Source organism: Athene noctua, chromosome 2 (genome assembly GCF_965140245.1).
Source record: "Athene noctua chromosome 2, bAthNoc1.hap1.1, whole genome shotgun sequence".
Taxonomy (NCBI): Eukaryota; Metazoa; Chordata; class Aves; order Strigiformes; family Strigidae; genus Athene; species Athene noctua.
Window position 1 is genome coordinate 18,284,045 of NC_134038.1, and position 23,017 is coordinate 18,307,061.

The 23,017-nt window shown below is 40.6% G+C and overlaps 1 protein-coding gene across 3 annotated transcripts in view; it reads left to right on the plus strand.

The window, feature by feature from the left end:
* CSMD3 (CUB and Sushi multiple domains 3) overlaps positions 1-23,017 on the plus strand; it is a 732,271-nt gene that overhangs the window by 320,201 nt on the left and 389,053 nt on the right. For all 3 annotated transcript variants that reach the window (XM_074897604.1, XM_074897605.1, XM_074897607.1), the window contains one exon: positions 2,711-2,832. In XM_074897604.1, the coding sequence (XP_074753705.1) occupies positions 2,711-2,832 (122 nt within the window). The remainder of the gene's footprint in view (positions 1-2,710; positions 2,833-23,017) is intronic.

Here is a 23,017-nt window from a genome sequence, read left to right on the forward strand (position 1 = left end):
CCATGAGTCAATGAGAATACATCTTCTATACATATGTGGTTGAAAAACTTTAGAAATGTGTCCAATTAACTTTAATGACTTCTGCCACCAGACTGGAACAAGGTTTTACTAAGTTAGAAAGTATTTCTGGTTCTGAGGTGGACATATGACTGTTTTAAACAGATTTGTCACTCCATATGTATGCATACAGTGACACATGCAAGTGATGCAATAAGTTGGTAACTGAAAAATTTTTTTAGGAAAAATATTATAATTTAAAAAAAATAAGGCCACATGATATAACTTAGAGGATAGGATTTTAAAAATCAGAATTAGGAGACTGGATTTCTCAGAGAGATTAATTTCTCCAATCTGTTGGGAAATTTGCCTCACATGAAATGCTCTTGCCTCTGTAAAATCTAGTGAAAAAATCTAAAATGAAAATCTAATATATGGTGGGTAAATGCTAGTAGGAGTCGGGTAGACATAGTGCTTAGGTATATGGTGTAATTGAGACTGGTCAGTGTTAGGTTAATATTTGGACTAGATGATCTTCAAGGTCTTTTCCAACCTAGATGATTCTGTGATTCTGCGATTTCCTGCGGGTCATTGATAGTTTGTTGATGTTCTTCAAAACATTTTAACACGTTTTTCCAGAAGGAAGGGCAAAGAAATCACATAAGAATTTTCGATTGTGTTTTACTGAGAAACTGGATTATACACCTGAACATAAAACACTAGTATATTTGATTATTATATTATCATATTATAGTAGAACATTGCTTTCACTACAGTTATTTCTGAACAGAAAGTATTCTGATATTGGCTAAACGCAGGGATGCTTTGTTCATCAGTCACTTAACAGATGCAGTGAGATCAGTCATATATAGCCATTCAACCTTAAAGGTGTAAATTTTTCTCCCTTTAACTCCAATATTAACCCATAGCACTTCAGTATGTTATGTTGCTGTATCAGAAGCCTTCCTGAACTTTAAATAAGTATAGCTAATAGCTTCATCTTTGCAACCTCTTATATTTATATTTACAAATGAATGAAAATTCATACTTTAATCACTTCTTTTTTCCTTCTTAACTAGACTTTATAGAATCAAGTGACTGGTTTAATTTGTGAATGTTTTGGTTTTTCTTCTGGATTTCATACTATGGTACTGAAAGCAAGTATCTGTTACGAGTATTTCAAATGAGTATGAATAATAAAAATTAGGAGTCAAAGACTTACCTTTCATGAGGACCATGTCACTATAGAATGACGTGGCTTTCCTAAGAGACCTCCATTATGTGACTACTCTGAGTAAAGGCAGCAAACACAACTCATAACTCTACCACACCATACACTCAAAGGAGATGTGCTTTATGTCCCAACTATACCAACAGGATAGACTCACAGCTGAACATGTAAGTTTTAGAATGTGTCTAGAACACTCATTGGTTTTGTCCTCCTGGCTTTCTTCCCACACACAGATATGAGCTGCAGGAGTTGTATAGTTTCATACTAAAAACTAAGACAAAAAGCTGTTCTCAGCATTAGTCTCACTCATGACCTCAGTGACTTCAGCCTTCCCATCACCTCCCTCCTCTCTCCTTATTTTCAGGCTTCTGGTGTGGATTTGAACAAACTCTTCAAGAGTTGCTTCTCTGAGGGGTAAAAGTGGTGCTGTTTGGGTGGAAATAGTGACATTCTTTCTAAAGGCTAATGGGAGGGAAGGAACAAGTCTTCATTCAGCAGCAGCTGAATTTCCTGTGTTCGATATTGATCAAATAAGCACACTTTGTGAAAGTGCAATATAAATGTATGGTAATTTCACATATTTTTAATGCAAATTTTTATTATTCAATTAAGAAAGATGGTCTGTCAGAATACAGAGGAAACATTAATTCTTTAGCTTCTGCAGTTTATTTGTGATGTCATAATAATCACTGGAAAAAAAGGTTTAGCTGAGATTGCTTGTCAGTTTTACAACTTCATCCAGGAAAAGTTAACCAATAGTGCATTCAGCAAAGATCTAAATATCAAGAAACTAACAATAAAACTTTTATTGACTTCAGCAGACTGTGAATTTAGTGCCTTAAAAATGTCATTCACAAGCAGAAAGAGTGTGGTTTATGTTCTTTATCTGTGATGTGAGATGCAGCCTACAGTAAATAAGGATATTAGTTTGTTTTTATTTTATATGCTACTGTAAATATGCAGACAGACTTTGATTTTTAAATAAATGCCTTTTGTAGTGTTTAAAAATAGATAATATTATTTTGTGTAAGTTTAACTTTTACCAGTTTCCTTTACAGTTTTCAGTGTTTCAACCATTTGTTCAATGGGTTGGACAGCAGTTAAAGCCAAAAAAATACTGGCATACCATACATCAATACATATGCACAAAAGATTCACAGTGATAAGTGATCTTTGTGTTCTACTATATAAACTCTTGTCTTTCAAGACGTTAGTGAAGGTGATGACATGTTACTTCTTGAAGTGTTTTTAGAACACTTTCTCTTACTGTAGTTACGCTTTTAACTTTTTTAAGATTATAAGCTTAGCCATAAGAGAAAGTCTGTTTTACTTTGTCAGAATAACTAAACATGAATATTCTATTATCTTGCATTGCTTCTATTTTTGGTCAATGGTATTTTAATTCTTCACATTAGAACGTGATTTATTAATCTGCTACATTTATTTTGTGCTTGAATTAAAAGGTTAACTTTCTTTCTGCAGTCAAGACTTGTGGATCCAGTCTTCAAGGACCTGGAGGAACTTTCACATCACCCAATTTTCCATTCCAGTATGACAGCAATGCTCAATGTGTGTGGGTCATCACAGCTATCAATACTAATAAGGTAAGTTTAAAATTCTGGCTTTGCTTTAAAAAAAAACAAAACAAAACAACAAGCACATGTAGACCATTAAATTTTTCACTAATATGATTTTTTTCTACAGTCCAGCTGCTGTACTTGGTGCATTGCAGACATTTCTAAGAAATGGCTGATATTAGATGGGTATGGACAGATGTTAAAACCTGTTGTTTCCCCTAAGAGTATTTTGGGGTTTGTATGCCAAGTACATGCTATCAGGTTTTTATATGATTCTCTAAATGAATTCCCAGAAGCAACTACCCAATGATATGAAGCAATGTCAGAGGTTCACTGTGTTATAATCAGTAGAGCTGTTTTATGCATGAGAATGTTTATATCATGTTTGGCCTTAGACTATGTGAGAAATCACTAAAATTCATTAAATCACTTTCACTTAATGAAGGACTGTTCTAAACTTGTGTAATTTATTTCATTTTCTGAACCACTGCATTAAAATCCCATATACTTTATACCTACAATTTAAACCAAAAGTGCTGGGAGTTCTGATAATGCCAGATGAGTCAAAGTAGAGTAATAAAGCTAAGTTATTACACCAGTTGTCTTTAAATTCAGGAGTTAGGCACCTGGCAGGAATGGCTATATTCTATCTCCAGGTGTATCATTTTATCTGAACTGAATGTAATGGACTTGTTTAGATGTAATGAAACAAAAATTAACTTTACAGCTCAGAAATCTTTTATAATGGACTATCAACATCTGTGTTTGCTGGTACAGGTGTATATTCTACCTCCTAATTTCTGTCTTACGTTGCTGTCTGCATCACACTTCATTAATTGATCTGGGAGGCCTAGAAGGCCTACCCCTTTACACCAGAGAACTCAGTGAAATTCTGATTACATTTCAGAAGCTATTTAGCTATGTTGGTGCATTTTTCCCTCTAATATTACAAAGTCCTGTGTGGAAATCATGCTTATATTCCACTTTTGGAAGAAGAAAAAATGATATTTATTTAAGTCTTTAAAATATTCATAATGAAGATGGTAGATGTATTTTGGGGAGGAGGAAGAATTTTTAATTTTTTCCTTGTTCAGAGGACTGCTAACCCAACTTATCCAATTCATAGATTGTCAAAAATGTCAAGTCCTTGAAAGATGATGCAGTCTCTGACCTACAGGTGGGCAAGACGTTCAAAAGTAATAGTTAAGATCCATTTACCTGGCCCAAAGAAGCTTTATATTTTTATTTCTTTAATCCAATCTTAGTGAGCAAGATGAAATCTGTGCACATCTAGAATTTCTGAAAGTTCTGTCAAATGTGGCAGTAGATGGAATTTAATAGCAGTGTTTGAGGAAACTAAATGCAGCTCTTACATTTTGAACAAATTATCTAAATGGCTTGAAAACCATCACTGAGGTGTTGTATAGAATGAATTTAAGACCTTTTGGTCATATTCTGCACAAAATGGTTTCCTTTCTTGTTATGTAGACACGGCAAGGTTGTGTCTACATAACAAAGTCAAATAAGATTTTTATACATTCTACCAATGGTACAAGAAAAACCTTAAGTTCACAAACTGGTATGTATCTACTGGCAAATATCAGGTGATTGCAGGTTTAAGATATTAATGACTTGAAGAGTGGCAAAGGTATTAGTGTCTTAATGCTGCTTTCCTCCTCCCTCCCTCCCCATCAATTCATAACATGGTCAAACAGTGTTATCTTCAAAACCTCAGAACTTTGTTTTGACCAAAAGTATTTTTCACTGGAGTATTCAAAAACATTATTCCTCAGTATTATTTTCCTTACAAATCTCCAGTTTCTGCTTTTAAGGATCTTTGAATTTAAACCTGAGTGCAGGAAATTAAGAAGCGAACAAATGCTTTGTCTCTGGTTGTCAGTGTTTCACAGAGTTACAGAATGAGGTTGGAATGGACCTCTGGAGATCATCAAGTTGAACTTCCCCAATAAAGCAAGGCCACCTAGAGGCAGCTGACAGGGCGGTCTTTGACTATCTTGAAAGATGGCGACTCCACAACTTCTCTGGGCAACCAGTGCTAGTGTTCACTCACCCTCACAGTGAAAAACTCATTCCTGATGTTCATACAGAACTTCCTGTGTTTGTGCCCATTTCCTCTGGTCCCATCACTGGCTACAACTGTAAAGAGTTTGATTCCACCTTCTTTACATCTTCCCTTCAGGTGTTTGTACACACTAAGATCCTATGATCCTTCTCTTCTCTAGGCTAAGCAAGCCTGGCTCTCTCAGACTTCCCTTATGTGAGATGCTCCAGTCCCTTAATCATCTTAGTGTCCCTTCTCTGGACTCTTTCCGGCAGTTGCATATATCTCTTGTACTGGGGAGCTGCAGTTGTTATGCTCATTTTCCTTTCAAAGTGCTCGAGAGATCAAGTTACTCCATTGTATAAAATCTAGTTATAATGAAAACAAAATAAGCACCCTCTTTAGTCAGAGGCCATGACTGCAATAGTTCAAATAAAGTTTTTTTAAAGTTATTTTATGTAGGATTTTTTTCTGAAACTGTAAATACTACAAAATAGCATATTAACACAGCATAAAAACTGTTTCAGGCCCTGATTGATAAAAACAGAGAAACATACACTCAGCTTTAATATTCAGGAGTGGACCAGAATTCATAGGTTGAACTCCTGCTGGTTCATAAAATGATTCCGTGCATGCATGATTCAGTTTGATTTGATTAGTACTTATGTATTGTGTTTACATGGTAAGGTTTTGGTAGTGGGGGGTTGCAGAGGTGACTTCTGTGGGAAGAGATCAGGAGCTGCCCCCATGTCAGATAGAACCAGTTTGTGCTGGCTCCAAAACAGACCCACTACAGGACACAGCTGAGCACACCAGGCAAGCTGGTGGCACCTCTGTGATAACACATTTAAGAAAGGGTAAAAAATGCTATATAACAGTAGCTGAAGGAGAGGAGTGAGAATGAGAGAAACAACCCCACCAGACACCAACATCAGAAAAGGAGGGGGAGGAGGTGCTCCAGGAGCAGGGATTCCCCTGCAGGCTGTTGAGAAGACCATGGTGATGCAGGTTGTTCACCTACAGCCCATGGAGGTCCATGCTGGAGCAGATATCCTCCTGCAGCCCTTGGAAGACCCCACACTGGAGCAAGTGGATGTACCCTGAAATAAACTGTGACCCCCATGGAGAATCCATGCAGGAACAGATTTCTGGCAGGAGCTGTGGCCCATGGAGAGGAGCCCACACTGGAGCAGGTGTGCTGGCAGGACCTGTGACCCCATGGGGGGCCCATGTTGGAGAAATCTACTCCTGAAGGACTTTACCCAATGGGAAGGACTCATACTGGAACAGTTCTTGAAGTACTACAGCCTGTGGGATGGACCCATGCTGGAGAAGTTCATGGAGGACTGTCTCCAATGGGAGGGACCCTGGAGCAGGGAAAGAGCATGAGGAGGAAAGAGCAGCAGGGGGGGAGTGTTACAAACTGACTTCAACCCCCATTCCCTGTCCCCCTGTGCTGCTTGGGGGAGAGGAGGAAGCAGAGTCAGGAACAAAGTTGAGTATGGGAAGAAGATGGGTAGGAAGAAGGTGGGCTAGTTTAATTCTTATTTCTCACTTTCCTACTCTGTTATTAATAGGCAATAAATGAAATTGATCTTCCTCAGGCCAAGTCTGTTTTGCCCATGATAGAAACTAGTGAGTGATCTCCCTGTCCTTATCTTGACCTACAAGCTTTTTCATTCCATTTTCTCATTGTGTCCTGCCAAGTGGGAGTGATAGTGGCTTAGTGGATACCTGACAGCCAGCTAAGGTGATTTGATCACAACTTACATATTTATCTGTGTCTTCATGTATTCAAATACTGTGAAAGTGTTGCGGATATGGTAAAAGAGTGAAAAGGATAGTTCAGAACAGGTCACTTAATAAAATTAATTATGATCCTTTAAATAAGACAATAGTCAAGAATAGCTGTTAGTGGATGATACATCAGGGAGTTAAGTCTGTAATAAGAATCCAAAGAAGTAATGTTAGATTAAGAAAGATATTTTAATCTAAAACATGAATGTTGGGCACTATTCCTGCACTTCTTGGATGTACCACTGAAATTACTAGATTCTGCAATGACTTAGATTCATGATGGGCATATCTTAGTGCAAGGAGTTATCCTGTTTATTATAGATACATTCATAATAGCTTCAGCATTACCCGGAAAATACTGTTCTTTGCATGTTAGTGGTTGGACATAATTATATCTCTTTGATATCACAATGAAATAAGGACTCACAGATAATTATGTGGTTTCTAACATAGTGGGTAGATAAAAGGTTTACAACGTTATCTGAAACAACATTCAAATATGTTTATAGCTTTCAGTATAAATAGAAAAGGTGTCTAGCATTTATTAGAAGAACCTAGACTTGCTGAGTTTAAAAGAAAATTAGATTGTTTCATGAGTTAGATAAATTTCTTTTTAGCATATATTGAGGAATCTGCATGTATAAAGTTTTTGTTTATATAGTCAGTGGTTTAATGTGTTCAGTTTTTATTCATGCTAACATTGTCTTATTGTTCTGAACACAATAGTGTTTGTCTCGCATGACTGCTAAAAGGCATAACTTCCAATGTTTGCCTTGAAGTCAAAAATGTCATTGATGTATGATGAAGATTAACCATTAGAAGTCATTTATAAAGACTGCAACAAATAATGTCATGTTATTCATTATAACATGGCAATATTTACAGTATATTATACTGCAGCCATGAGAACCATAAGGACTTATTGATCCTGGTATTTCAGGACTTATTGATCTGGTATTTCAGACCTTCTTCTGTTGCATCATTTGCAACAAAATAGAACTGAGAATCTTCTAAGGGAAAAAGCACTAGATGAAAGACGTGTCAGGAACTATAACTCTGGTGTAAATGGATATTCTTCCCATGTTTACAGGCCTATTCCACAATTGAATCTCACTAATTGTCTTCCCTGACTGGTTTCAGAAATAATTTTGATATCAGTACAATATAGATGAAAGAAATATTGTTCCAAGCAATCATTTGCTTCCTTAGCACTGTACAGCATTACAGGTGGTCTCTTGCCTCACAAAGTTAAAAAGATATTCTGTTCATCTCCAAGCCTTGTTGGCAGTGAAGCTTGACTGAATACCTTAAACATGGCTAGAGAAGACAGTTTTTTACTATTACTATTAAAAAGTAGTGAAATTAAATTAAAATCAGTTGTGAAAGGCCATGTGAATGTGAGTTTATAATAAGTCATTCATGAACATGCACAAACACCTCTGATACCAGAGTTCCACATATTTTTGTTGTTCTTGTGCATGCTTTTTGCATGCTCATTCTTATCAGGATCTTGTTCTGTGGAGTCAATCCGCTCAGGAGAAAATAACTAAGATTATTGTTAGAAATAAATATATAATGTACCAAAGTTCTGAATAGTGATCCAGTGGCAAAAGAAATATGGGCAATTTGTATATAATTTCATAACAGTGAGATAGCTGTGGTTTCCTGTATAGTATGATGCCCAGATAAAAATACTTTTGCTGTTTTGTAAAAGAAAAGTCTTCTGAACTTTTTCAACTATTGCTTATTGAAAGATGTACTCTTGTATCCTGCCTAAATTTTAAATATTTCAAGACAATTGAACAACTTTCATATAGGAAGTTTACCATTGATTTATAAAAAGTTAACTTTGTAAAAATGTTTTACCCAAATATAAAAAACCCTCCAAAACCTAAATACTGAAGTAATACTGACATTTATTTTACCGTGGTTGCGGAAAATCAAAGAGAAAACCATGAGTTAGCCTAACCTAAACAGTACATTGATGGCTTTTCTTCCATTTGCTGTCTGTGAAATGCTCCACTGACTTTTCTGAAAAACTTTTTTCCTGCCAGTTGGCCTTGAGTGTGTACTGGTGCATGGTATCATTCCTCCCCAGCAGGAGAAACTTCCATTTCCCTTTGCAGAATTTTGTAAGGTTCCCATCAGCCCATTTCTCCAGTCTGTCAAGGTACCTCTGAATGGCAGCACAACCTTCTGGGGGATCAGCCAATCCTCATGGTTCTGTATCATCTTAAAACTTGCTGAGGATGCAATCAGTACCATCATCAAGGTTATTAATAAGAATGTGGAACAAGATTGGCTCCAGTATTGAACCACTAGGTGCATCAAATGTGACTGGTCTCCTCTACCCATTCTTCATCGGCTTGTTTATAAGGATTTTCTGAAAGACAGTGTTGATAACCTTAGTGAAGTTTAAGATCAGCATCCACTGCTCTCCACTCATCCACCAAGCCAGTCCGCTCATTGTAGAAGTCTATCACATTGATCAGTCATTATTTCCCCTTTATAATTTGTGCTTGCTACTTTCACACATCCTCCTGTCCTTAATACATTTAAAAATCATGTCCAGGAGGATTTGCTCCATCACATTCCCACAAATCAAGGTGAGGCTTATTGGTCTGTAGATCCCCAAATACCCTTCCTTCCTCTTGAAGATAGGGATGAAGTTTTCATTCTTCCAGTCCTCAGGAATCACTTCCTGATCACCATGACCTCTCAAAGATGATCGAGAGTGGCCTCACAATGACATTGGCCAGTTTATTCAGCACCCATGTGTACAATCCTTCAGGCCCCCATGGAGTTGCATATAGCCAATTTGTTTAAATGTTCCCTAAGCTGATCCTCCTGCAGAAAGTATAAGTCTTCCTTACTCCAGACTTTCCTTCTGATCTCAGGGGCCTAGGTTTTTTGAAAGCAACTCTTATCTGTGAAGACAAAAGTGAAGAATGTGTTCAGTACATTGGTCTCTTCGGTGTCCTTTGTCATCATGCAACCTGCCCCTCCTGTATTCTGTCATCTATCTTTTGCTGCTGATGTACCTGTAGAAGTTCTTATTTCCATTCATGTTCATTGCCAGTCTTAACCCCAGATGGACTTTTGCTTTCCTAGAGATATCCCTACATGATCAGAGGAATGTCTCTATACTGGTTGGCCTGACCCTCATTTCATCTCTCTTATGATTCCATTTTATGTTTGAGTTTACTCAGGAGATCCTAAATCATTCATGCAGGCCTACTAGTACCTTTGCTTGTTTTTCTGTTCATTGGGATGAACCATTATTGAGGTTGGAGGGAGTGATCCTTGAAAGTCAATCAAGTCTCTGTACTGTTCTCTCCGGAACTGTCTGCATGGGATTCTTCAAAACAGAACCCTGAACGAAGTGTGTTCTCCTGTGAGGGTTTTATTCTGGCCTTTTGCCTTGACTCCCTGCACTTGTTGACTCTCAATCTCCTGTGTTGTCATCAATACACTCCTAAACCTTCTTTATGGCATATGCCTCACTTGTTGCCCTTTCAGGAGATATTGGAGTGGTTTAAATTCCCTGTGAAGATCAGCTCCTGCACATGTGAGTCTTCAACAGTATACGATGGAGGAAACTCATGAGCAGTTTTCCCACTTCTAGGTTGTTTTAACATGGTTTCCACCCATTTTTTCATATACATCAAGCAAGTGATTTTTGCCACTGTTTGATCCATGGCTATTCTAGAATCAGCTAAAGCTTAGTAGATAAAAAAATAGCAGAACTATAGTTCCAAGGATCTGCCTGAAAGAAGGTTCAAGGAAATTGTGCCTCTCTGTAGTACTCTAAAGGTGTAACAGAATTTAAAGTTCTTTGCTTTGGTCTGAACTGTGATTCTCATATTAACCCCTTGGGTCCATAGGAAACATTCTTGTGAATAACTGCACAGAAATAAGAATAAGGATTTCTCAGTTTGAAGTCTATTACATCTCGCACATCTAGTAAGGAAAGTCATACTTCATTATCTCGTGGCACAAGCTCAGCAATTAATTTTTGGACCATGGTATGAATTGCTGGTATTTTATTCTGACATTAAGTAATGGGATCTTGTAATTTTATGTTTACATTTGAACATATTAACAAATTATTTTATTTTCATGGCTTAATTCCCTTCCCCTCTCCAGAAGTTCATTTTTTCTACTGCTTTCCTCGTAAAAATTTAAAACTTGATTTCCTTTCACTGTTTCTGTTTCAGATCAGATGCTTGAACAATATTTCTTCCCAATAAACATCTAGAAATATTGTTTATAAATCTTTATGGTATTCACATTTGGTTTATTCCCTTTCAGATATGAACTGTATGCATAGAAAGCAGGTCGTAGTCTGAATACTTGCACCTTGCTCCAGACCAGTCTTTTTCTCAGGCCCTATAATGACCTATTCTTGATGGGACCAGTAACATAGAGTTGGTTTATCTATAGACTTTCTTACAGAGCCTTTCTTAGAGACAGCAGTTTGCAAGCTCTGAGGTGGAAAAGAGCTCAGTGCAGAAAACTTATTTTATTTAGAGATTTGTGTAGGAAAACCATAGGTAGAAGAAGCTGATGGGTTTAAACAGAACAGAGATTTAGATATATATATATTTAAGCAAGAGAAAAAAGTTTTTTCTGCACTGCACTCATTCAGTTAACCTCAACTAGATATAGAAAAGCATTTCCTGTGAAAGCTGCTTCAACACAAACCATGACAACTTTATGCACTTTTTAAAAAAATAAAGTGTCTTTAAATTTCCCTGCACTGAATACCTGTAATATCTCATCACAGTAAACACTGAGTTGATTGATATAGCATTTTTTGCTAAATCTGGCAACCATCACAATCTGATGTTCTAAAACTTTATATCCTATTTCTTGAACTTAAACAATTATCATTATGAAAGCATTTTCATATTGTTATAAACATTGCAAGATTTTCTGTATTTTGTTGTCTGAATGACAAAACATCATTTTGTGTGTTTTATTGCTTCCATAACTCAAATATCTACTGCTGCTTGTAGTGATACAAATTCTGCAGCTGTTTCATGACCTTTTTCAGAAAATTTTTGTTGTTCATTTTAAAACACAGAATAATACACATGATAAAATTCCAGACAATAGGGGAAAGCAAGATGTTATCTGCTATTAATATTTGTATCATAGGAAAAAACAACAAATAACAAATCTGCAAATTACCTGTCTGACAAGTGGAGTGAAATCATATGGCAATTCTTCATTATAATGTTGTTAAATTATGGTGGTTCAAATGCTCTAGATATTTTGCTGGGATAAGAATGGTGAATTTAATTCTTTCATTCTTAGCTAATACCTCAAAAAATATTTTTTTTCTTTACTGTATACAATAACAGTAGTTTGCTGCATCCCTCTGATTTAGCTTAACAAAATAAATTGGTCTCATTGCTAATGAGATAAGAACTAAAAAGACTATTTCCAGCACTGTACCAAGGCATATTTTTCTTTTTATCTTTACTTGATTTACTTTTATTTGTTGCTAAGTAAAATTTGAAAGTTGCACAATTTCCTCAGCTTCACTTAACATAAAGGGCTGTTGTTTTTTAGACAGTGAGTGCCTTGACTTGTTAGGGGTTTTTTATATATATATATATATGTATATATGTGTGTGTATATGTATATATGTGTGTGTATATGTATATATGTGTGTGTATATGTATATATATATATATAGTATTCACAGACTGACCCGCTAGGTGGTAATTGCTAGATAACTGTTACAGCTTAAGCATGCTAAAACCAGTTTAGGCCAAGAGAAAGCCAAATAATGCTGATATGCTCATTGTCAGGTCAGTACAAATCTTGTGGGTATTTACAAGTAATGACAAAACTGCTGTTTACTGGGCTACATTAAAACCTAGTTTATGTTTGCTTAAATAGCACATAAGAAAACTGTAATTGTGACTCTTGATTTTGCCCTTCAGAAAAATGGGCTACAAAATGATCAGTTAAAATTTAACAGGCTAAAATATCAGTGAAATCTGACTTAGGGCTAAAGTTAACCAGTGTTCAAGTCTTATGAATTGTACTTGCTGATTTTTTTTAATCTACAGTGACAGAAACACTGTGGAAAACGTCAGTGCTAGAGTGACAGCCTTTCTGAGAGATCTCAGCCATATTCACACCACACATTGTTCACCACTATGCATTAATAAGCAGAAAAGATTCCTTTAAAAATAAGATCAAGCTGTTTTCCAAAACTAAAAAGATAGTTGAATTGTTAAATTTAGATGGATCAGAAAAATAGGTCCTGGTTCATTTAATTTTTTTCATGGTAAGAATTTTTTTAAAAAATTTTACATGGTTATGTTATTTTTTGTTTGTCACCATCATAATCTAAATTTTACATTCAAGTGTATTCTTAATACCTGCAAAAACATATTCTTTAGAATGTATTTAGAATATAGGTTTCAAAAGTTTGCTAGCGTTCACATTCTTATCTTTCTATCTATCACATTTTGAAATAATTTTGAAATCAATAATGATTTATGCCTAAGAGTTGGGAGATAGTTGGGTTTTGGGTTTGGTTTAAGATTGGGGGGTTTTAATTATTAATTTTGCTAGGGTTTTTTGTAGATGTCATAAGTATTAGGAAATTTATAATCTGAATTTTGTTGTAATTTCAGAGCCTACTGAAAATTCATGATATGTGCTTCCAACTACTGTAGTCCTTTTTACTCTCTGAGAAACTGTTAAAATAGTCCAAAGTATCTGTGAAATTCCTCACATGATATTTTCTGCAAGTCTGAAGAAGTTTACTGAGAAAACTTACAACTGTAACTGAGTTGATATTAAATGTAGTTCTCATTTAATCCCTCTACTTTTTTAAAAAATATTCTTACATTACATTCTTCTCTTTCTCCTCCTTTATGTCATGATATTGCTATTTTCCTCCTTTTTATTTCTGAGGTTTTGTGCTTTTTAGGCCAAGACAAAAATAAGTAAAACAAATTCAGAAAAAAACAGAGTGTTTACATTTAATTTACCACAGCTGTGTTGTTAACCATGTCAAAACTGTCAGTGGAACATTTCCTAAGCTTGCTGTCAAGACTAAACCCAGTTGCCATCCGTATTTATTCACATCAACAGTATAAATCTCAAGCAGGCTGGGTGCTATAGCATGAACTCAAGTACTCATTTCATTAAATCTAACAAAAGCCTGACCAAAAAAGAACAAACTACCTACAGTTCTTTTTACAAGCAAATGTCTCAAACTTGGCTTTTCCTAAGCTGAGTATGAAGATATACTGTGGGTGTTAGTCAGTGAAATTATTAGAAAATATAAGCATATTAAGATCATTCTTAAATATATATTTAACCATAATCCTGTTTTTCATCCATGCAGATTAAAAATAATAGTACTGTACTTATCAATAGGGGATACTTCTATGTGAATCTACTTCTATGTGAAACTAGAAAGTGTAAAAATATTTCAGTTCTGTTCAGAACAGATTCAATTTCTTTGTAATGTTAGCTACACTGTTCTTCTGTATTGTTCATGAATGGTTTGATCCAGTTTAAAAAAATCTGAGTGACATATATACTGAAGTTTTAAAAAAAATCTTAGGAATGTGGAGGAAGGGGAGATTGTCTCAGTATAGTAAGAGCATAGAAGGGAGTCTAGCTGTTTAAGACAGGAAGTTAGCAGGTTCGACAGTGAGGGAATAGAATTAATTGCTTAATGAGAGAATTTGGAGTGAGGACATATGTGCATGTGCTTTGGGTTAAGTGCTGGAGAAAAATAGTATAATAAAAGACACGTGGAGAAAAATAAAAGTAATGTGTTGCGGAAGGATAAATTACTTGTCCTCCCATCCTGCAATTTTACCGTAACTCTAATTATGAAAGAACAGATCCATTTTCTTAATTAATGTAGATTTTATCTTACCAAATATTCTCTTGACATTTCTGTCACTATAGGAGTGATGTTTTACACTCTGAAAATATTGTACCCATAGCATGTTTGACAGATTGTGCCTATTGCAGTAACTGCAAAAGAAGTAATTACTTCTGTTTCAGCCATCAGCAAGTTTAGATTCTAGCAATAAGCTGAATTTCAGGTATTAACTCTAGTTTTCATGAAAAATTTAGATAGAATTAAAGGCCAAATCTGAGTTTTAGCTATGTTTGACTTTCTATAAGTTCCTAAAATTGGTCTAAGTAATGTCTCCCATACACACTGATTTCAAACATATTTTCTTATTTGTATTTGATGAATATGCAAACCCAGGCTAGAACTTTGTCATGTGCATATGACCCAGATAATTTAATAGGAATTTTCCAGTGCTTGCACTGTGAGCCACTGATATGTTTCAGACTTTTTTGTTGAATTTTTGGCACAGAGACTTGTCACTTGCCTCCACAGTTGAGTTCACTTGGTTACTCTTGTGAGTGATCTTTATAGTAAATTGTTCTGCTCTGTACCTTTTTCTGAAATTTGTCTGGGAAATGGAGCTGCTGGTAGTTTATTTGTTTTCTATGAAGTGACCCCTTTAAAAATTCATGGTACCATTCTGTGGTGGGTTAACCTTGGCTGGCTGCCAGGTGCCCACCAGGCTGCTCTGTCACTCCCCCTCCTCAACAGGACAGGAGGAGAAAATTTGACGAAAAATTTAAAGGGTCAAGGTAAGGACGGGAAGATCACTCACTAGTTACTTACACTTGCATAACAGACTCGACTTAGGGAAATTAGTTTAATTTCTTGCCAGTCAAATGTAGGATAATGAGAAATAAGAACAGATCTAAACCAAGACCTTCCCTTCACTCCTCCCTTCTTCCTAGGCTCAACTTTGCTCCCAACTTCTCTACCTCCTCCCCCCAAGAAGCGCAGGGAGGACAGGGAATGGGGGTTGTCGTCAGTCTATAACTCAGTCTTTGCCACTCCTTCCTCCTCACGTTCTTCTCCTGCTCCAGCATGGGATCCCTCCCACAGGCTGCAGTTATTCATTAACTTCTCCAGCATCAGCCCTCTTCCAATGGGGTGCAGTCCTTCAAGAGCAGACTGCTCCAGTGTGGGGTCCCACAGGCTCACAGGTCCTGTCAGGAGCCTACTTCATTGTGGGCTCTTCACAGGGTCACAGTTTCCTTCAGGTCACATCCATCTGCTGCAGCATGGGGTCCTCCAAGGGCTGCAGGTGGATATCTGCTCCAGCATGGGCCTCCATGGGCTGCAGGGGGACAACCTGCCTCACCGTAGTCTTCTCCGCAGGCTTCGGGTGAATCTCTGCTCCGATGCCTGGAGCACTTCCTCTTCCTCCTTCCTCGCTGACCTTAGTGTCTGCAGAGTTCTTTCACATATACTGACTCAATCCCTAAGCTGCTCTTGCACAGCATTTTTTACTCTTTCTTAAATATGTCATCACAGAGGCACTACCAACATTGCTGATTTGCTCATCTTTGGCCTGTGGCAGGTCTATCTTGGAGCCAGTTGGAACAGGCTCTGTCTGACATGGGGCAGCTCCTGGTCAGTTCCCACAGAAGCCACTCCTGCAGTCCCTCCCTGCTACCAAAACTTGCCACGTAAACCCAATACACATTCACAATGCAAACTGAAGGGTATGCCTGTGGGAACATCCACTGAGACTGAAGTCACTGATATCACTGCTGTGTTTCTGTTCCCTTCAGTATGTGTAGCTGCTCATCAGGTTAGGCTGACTTCAGCTAGTGATCAGACTGATTACCCTCAGTGGGATGAAAAAGGGCAGACTTCCCTGCTGCATGCAATGATGTTTTTGGCTAACTATTGAATGGAAGAACGGAAGCAAGAGCAAGTTAAGTAGAAGTCTTCAGCCCATTACTATGATTGCAGTCATCTTGTTATTTAAGAACAATGATTTATTTTTTCAACTCTGACAGTGAGCCAAAGGCAGCAAGTAGAAGCTCTACAAGAAACACATGACTCCCTCCCTTCCTCTCACCAGGCAGGAGGAGGGCATGTGGGGGACAGGGGGGAATGGGTCAGGTCCTTCCTCGGAAAGGTAAGCTAAACCCTCCTCTGTCCTCCTCACCTTCCCAGTTGTCATTGTACAATAGGTATGAGATGTTGGAACTAGACGGCCAGCCAAATGAATATGGAAATGGGGACCCATCTGGTGAGTCATCCACAGCTTGTCCCTCAGCCGCAAGACTTAAAACTTCAAGTAAGAAGCAAAGGAGGGTAATTGTAGTGGGTGGCTCTGTTCTGAGGGGTACAGAGGGGCCCATATGTCAACCAGACCCATGCCATAGGGAGGTCTGCTGTCTCCCTGATTCTCAGGTCAGAGAAACTAAAAGGAAAGTCACTGCTCTGGTGCAGCCCTCTGACTGCTACCCCTTATTTGTTAACCAGGCAGGTAACAATGAGGCGGTAGAGAGAAGTCTCAGTTCACTCAAAAAGGACTTCAAAGCACTTGGGTGGCTAATTGAAGGCTCGGGAGCTCAGGTCATGTTTCTGTCAATCCCTCAAGTGGAAGGGAAAATCACTGATAGAGGGTGGAAAATGCATCTGATTAGCATGTGACTCAGACTGGTGCCACTGTCAGAATTGTGGGTTCTTTGACCATGGTGAGGTTTATAAGGCACCTGGTCTGCTGGTGACAAATGAGACGGGTGGGATGCAGCTGTCCCAGGGAGAGAAAAGGATTCTGGGGCAGGAGTTAGCAGGGCTTATTGACAAGGCTTTAAACTAGATATGAAGGGGGATGGGGAGATAACTGGGCGTGTTAGGAAGAAGCTTAAGGGAAGTACATGAAAGCTTGAAGGGTGGTGGACTGGTGAGGGCTCTCCCTCTGCCACTTCATTTGAGAGAAGGGAAAGATGATTAGGAACCGTGGAAGCACCTGAGAAGGGTCTCGTAGGGAATGGGACCCACACTCACAAAAAGGCGTTGGATTCATTAGCTCAAGTGCATGCAGTAAGAGCAACAAATGGGGATCTTGAAGCCATGATGCAGCACAAGAACTATGACATAGTCGCTATGACAGAAACATGGTGGGATGCCTCACACGATTGGAGTGCTGCAGTTGATGGCTACAAGCTCTTCAGGAGGGATAGACAGGGAAGGAGAAGTGGTGGAGTTGCCCTGTATGTTAGAGAATGCTATGAGAGCTCAGAAATCAGGTATAGTGATAACGGGGTTGGATTAGGTTAGTGGTTGGATTAGGTTAAGGGCCAATAAAGCAGATCTTGCTGTGGGAGTCTGCTATAGACCCCCCAGCCAAAGCAGTGAGGTGGATGAACCTTTCTGTAAACAGTTGGGAGAAATCTTGTGGTCACTTTCCGTTGTTCTTGTGGGGGACTTGAACCTCCCGGGTATCTGCTGGGATCACAGCACAGCAGAGAGGGAACAATCCAGGAGGTTCCTGGCATGTGTGGAGGATAACTTCCTCACACAGCTGGTGAGTGAGCCAACCAGGGAAGGGGCCCCCATGGACCTGCTGCTTGTGAACAGGGAAGAGCTTGTGGGGGAGGTAAAGGTTGGAGGGCGTCTAGGGTGCAGTGATCATGAGATGACTGAGTTTTCCATCCTTGGAGAAACAAAGAGAGGGGTTAGTAAAACTGCCACCTTAGACTTCTGTAGGGCAAACTCTGACCTGTTCAACAGACTGATTAACAAAATCCCTTGGGAGGCTGCCCTGAAGGATATGGGAGTCCAGGAAGGCTGGACATACTTCAAGAGAGAAGTCTTAAAGGCACAGGAGCAGGCTGTTCCCATGCGCTGCAAAACAATCAGGCAGGGAAGGAGCCCGGCCTGGCTAAACAGGGACCTTTGGCTGGATCTCAAGAACAAAAGGAGAATCTATTGCCCTTGGAAGAGGGGCCAGGTCTCTCATGAAGACTATAAAGATGTAGTGAAGTTATGCAGGAAGAACATTAGGAGAACCAAAGCGCAGCTAGAGCTCAACTTGGCTACAGCTGTTAAGGATAACAAAAAATGTTTCTATAAATTCATTAGTAGCAAAAGGAGGATTAGGGAAAATCTCCCTGCTTTACTGGATGCAGAGAGAAACATGGTAACTATGGATGAGGAAAAGGCTGAGGTGCTCAGCGCCTCCTTTGCCTCAGTCTGTAGCAGTGGAACTGGCTGTTCCCTGGACACCCAGCCTCAGGAGCTGGGAGATGGGGAGGGGAAGCAGACTGAGGTCAGCACAGTTGAAGAGGAGGTGGTCAGAGACCTGCTGCACCACTTGGATGCACACAAGTCTGTGGGACCGGATGGGTTACACCCAAGGGTGCTGAGGGAGTTGGCAGATGTGCTCGCCAAGACGCTGTCCATGATTTACCTGAAATCATGGCTAACTGGGGAGGTCCCATTGGACTGGAGGGTGGCAAATGTGACACCCATCTACAAGAGAGGCAGAAAGGAGGATCCAGGAAACTATAGACCTGTCAGTCTGCCCTCGGTGCCAAGGAAAGTTATGGAGCAGATCACCTCGAGTGCCATTAGAAATCACATAATGGACAACCAGGGGATCAGGCCCAGTCAGCATGGGTTTATGAAAGGCAGGGCCTGCCTGACAAACCTGATCTCCTTCTATGACAGGGCGACCTGCTTATTGGATGAGGGAAAGGCTGTGGATGTTGTTTACCTTGACTTTAGCAAGGCTTTTGACACAGTTTCCCACAGCATTCTCCTGGCGAAACTGAATGTTCGCAACCTGCATGAGCACATGCTTTGCTGGGTAAAAAAACTGTCTGGATGGCCGGGCCCAAGGAGTTGTGGTGAACGGAGTTAAATCCAGTTGGCAGCCGGTCACGAGTGGTGTCCCCCAGGGCTCAGTTTTGGGGCCACTCCTGTTTAACATCTTTATTGATGATTTAGATGAGGGGATTGAGTGCACCCTCAGTCAGTTTGCAGATGACACCCAGTTGGCTGGGAGTGTTGATGTGCTCGAGGGTAGGGAGGCTCTGCAGAGAGACCTGGACAGGCTGGAGCCATGGGCTGAGGCCAACTGGAGGAGTTTCAATAAGGGCAAATGCCGGGGGCTGCCCTTGGGCCACAACAACCCCCAGCAGCGCTACAGGCTTGGGGAGGAGTGGCTGGAGAGCTGCCAGTCAGAGAGGGACCTGGGGGTGTGACTGACAGCCAGCTGAACAAGAGCCAGCAGTGTGCCCAGGGGGCCAAGAAGGCCAATGGCATCCTGGCTTGTGTCAGCAATAGCGTGGCCAGCAGGGACAGGGAAGGGATCTGACCCCTGGACTCAGCACTGGTGAGGCCGCCCCTCGATTCCTGTGTTCAGTTTTGGGCCCCTCACTACAAAAAGGACATTGAATGACTCGAGCGTGTCCAGAGAAGGGCAACGGAGCTGGTGCAGGCTCTGGAGCACAGGTCGTACGGGGAGCGGCTGAGGGAACTGGGGGTGTTTAGTCTGGAGAAGAGGAGGCTGAGGGGAGACCTCATCACCCTCTACAGCTCCCTGAAAGGAGGTTGCAGAGAGCTGGGGATGAGTCTCTTTGAAGTAATAAGCGATAGGACAAGAGGTAATGGCCTCAAGTTGCACCATGGGAGGTTTAGACTGTATATCAGGAAGCATTTCTTTCGAGAACAGGTTGTTAGGGTTGGAATGGGCTTCCCAGGGAGGTGGTGGAGTCCCCATCCCTGGAGGTGTTTGAGAATCGGGTTGACATAGCGCTGAGGGATCTGGAGTAGTTGGGAACTGTCAGTTTTAGGTCAGTGGTTGGACTAGATGATCTTCAAGGTCTTTTCCAGCCTAGACGATTCTGTAATATTCTTATATTTGAGTCTTACTGTAATATGCTTTTGCTAGTAACTCTGCTTTATTAGCTTTTAGTCTCAGGTCTTTTTATTTATTATTTACTGGGGTGATGTTATTAATGAAATACTTTTCACCTCCTTCATAACATCAGAAGCTTAATTAAACTGCTGTAAAACCTTTCAACCTTAAGATCTATGTTATCAAAGAGACATAGCATTAAGTGCTCAAATGGCACTAAAAATCAATGCGAAAATTAATTCCAAATATAACAAATCTTTTGGAAAAAATCCTCCTATTAATAGAAAATAAAGATCCCTCTACTAGAAGAAAGAAAAAAGACTAGAATGTTTGTAGCTTTTATTGCTCTTCAAACTTATGCTTATTTGGGAGTGACATTCATCCATAACTTTCTCAGAATAACATTGGGGGATGTTCTTCTAAGATGTGCAGGTTTAAGCCCTGCCAGGACCGGAGAGCATGTTGCCGTTGCCCCTCCCCCACCCTCAGCCGGTCCGGCTGGAAGTTAGGCACAGACCCGGGCTAAAATTACAAGAAATTTAATACAACAGAGTGATAGAACAATCTGAACAACAACAGTGGCAATGATAACAACAATAAACAGCAATAACAGTGAACAAGACAAACAATATACAGAGAAATACTGCTAGCTGGTTTATGGAAAAAAGGTTCCTGCCACCAAGCCTGCCAGACAGCCCAGTAAAAAGGTTCCGCCCCTGGACCTGACGCCAGCATGGTATGAATAACCTGGCTGGAGATCCCTTCCCCCTCTCTCTCTGTTGGGAAGCTTAGCCCTATCCCAGCTGAACCAGGACATAATCCACCCCTTTATTCTATACCATCTGCGTCATGTCCAGCTGCCATTTAGCGGTTAACAATAACAAAGTAATAATTTACCAAGGCACAGCATAATTTACGGCATGTTCTCACCCAGAATCAAGTCCCCCTGTGGTATGCATCGGACCTCTCCATTGTCCTGCATCACCCACCAGGTGCACCCAGGTCCTTGGGCAAAAGCAATCCTGTGGATGGGTTTGCCTTTACCTTTGCCTGGCGCAGGACTAAGCCAGACCATTTTTCCCAATCTATTCCTCATGTGCACCACAGGGACTTTATCCCCATCTACAGCACGTGGAGGTTTCGACTGAGCCGGGCCAGCTCGACTGGCAGATCCTCTTGTGTTGATTAGCCAGGTGGCCTTTGCTAGATGCATGTCCCAGTCTTTGAAGGTCCCACCTCCCAGTGCTTTCAGTGTGGTTTTTAACAGTTCATTGTAGCGCTCGATCTTCCCAGAGGCTGGTGCGTGGTAGGGGATATGGTAGACCCACTCAATGCTGTGTTCTTCTGCCCAGGCATTTATGAGGTTGTTTCGGAAGTGGGTCCCGTTGTCTGACTCAGTTTTCTCTGGGGTGCCGTGCCGCCACAGGACTTGGGTCTCAAGGCCCAGGATGGTGTTCTGGGTGGTGGCGTGGGGCGCTGGGTAAGCTTCCAGCCATCCAGTGGTTACTTCCACCATTGTGAGCACGTAGCGCTTCCTGTGGCGGGTCTGTGGCAGTGTGATGTAGTCGATCTGCCAGGCCTCTCCATATCTATATTTCAGCCATCGCTCTCCATTTGGCTGGGGCTTCACCCGCTCGGCATGTTTGATTGTATCACATGTCTCACATCCGTGGATGATCTCTGCAATGGTGTCAATAGTAAGGTCCACCCCTCGATCTCGAGCCCACCTGTATGTTGCATCCCTACCTTGGTGGCCCGAGGTCTCATGGGCCCACCAGGCTATGAACAGTTCACCTTTGTGCTGCCAGTCCAAGTCCACCTGAGCCACTCTCATCTTAGCAGCTTGGTTTGCCTGCTGGTTGTGTCGATGTTCATCAGTGGCCCGACTCTTCGGTACATGGGCATCCACATGGCGCACCTTCACAACGAGGTTTTCCACACGGGCTGCAATGTCCTGCCGTACTTCAGCAGCCCAGACGGTCTTACCCTTACATTGCCAGTTGTTCTGCTTCCATTGCTGCAGCCATTTCCACAGGGTATTCGCCACTGCCCACGAGTCAGTGTAGAGGTAGAGCCTTGACCACTTTTCCCGCTCAGCAATATCCAAAGCAAGCTGGACGGCTTTCACCTCTGCAAAGTGGCTCGATTCACCCTGTCCCTCAGCAGCTTCAGTGACCCGTCGTGTGGGACTCCATACAGCAGCCTTCCATCATCGATGTTTTCCCACAATACGACAAGACCCATCAGTGAACAGGGCATATCGCTTCTTCTCACCCGGCAGCTCGTTATATGGTGGGGCCTCCTTAGCACGTGTCACCTCCTGTTTTTGTGACATCCTGGAATCTTTGCTCTCTGGACAGTTCGTGATCACCTCTAGTATCCCTGGGCGGCTGGGGTTCCCTATTCCAGCCCGTTGTGTTATCAGCGCAACCCATTTACTCCACGTGGCATCGGTTGCATGATGCGTGGAGGAGGCCTTTCCTTTGAACATCCACCCCAGCACCAGCAGTCGGGGTGCCAGGAGGAGCTGTGTTTCAGTGCCGACCACTTCTGAGGCAGCCTGAACTCCTTCGTACACTGTCAGTATCTCCTTCTCAGTTGGTGTATAATT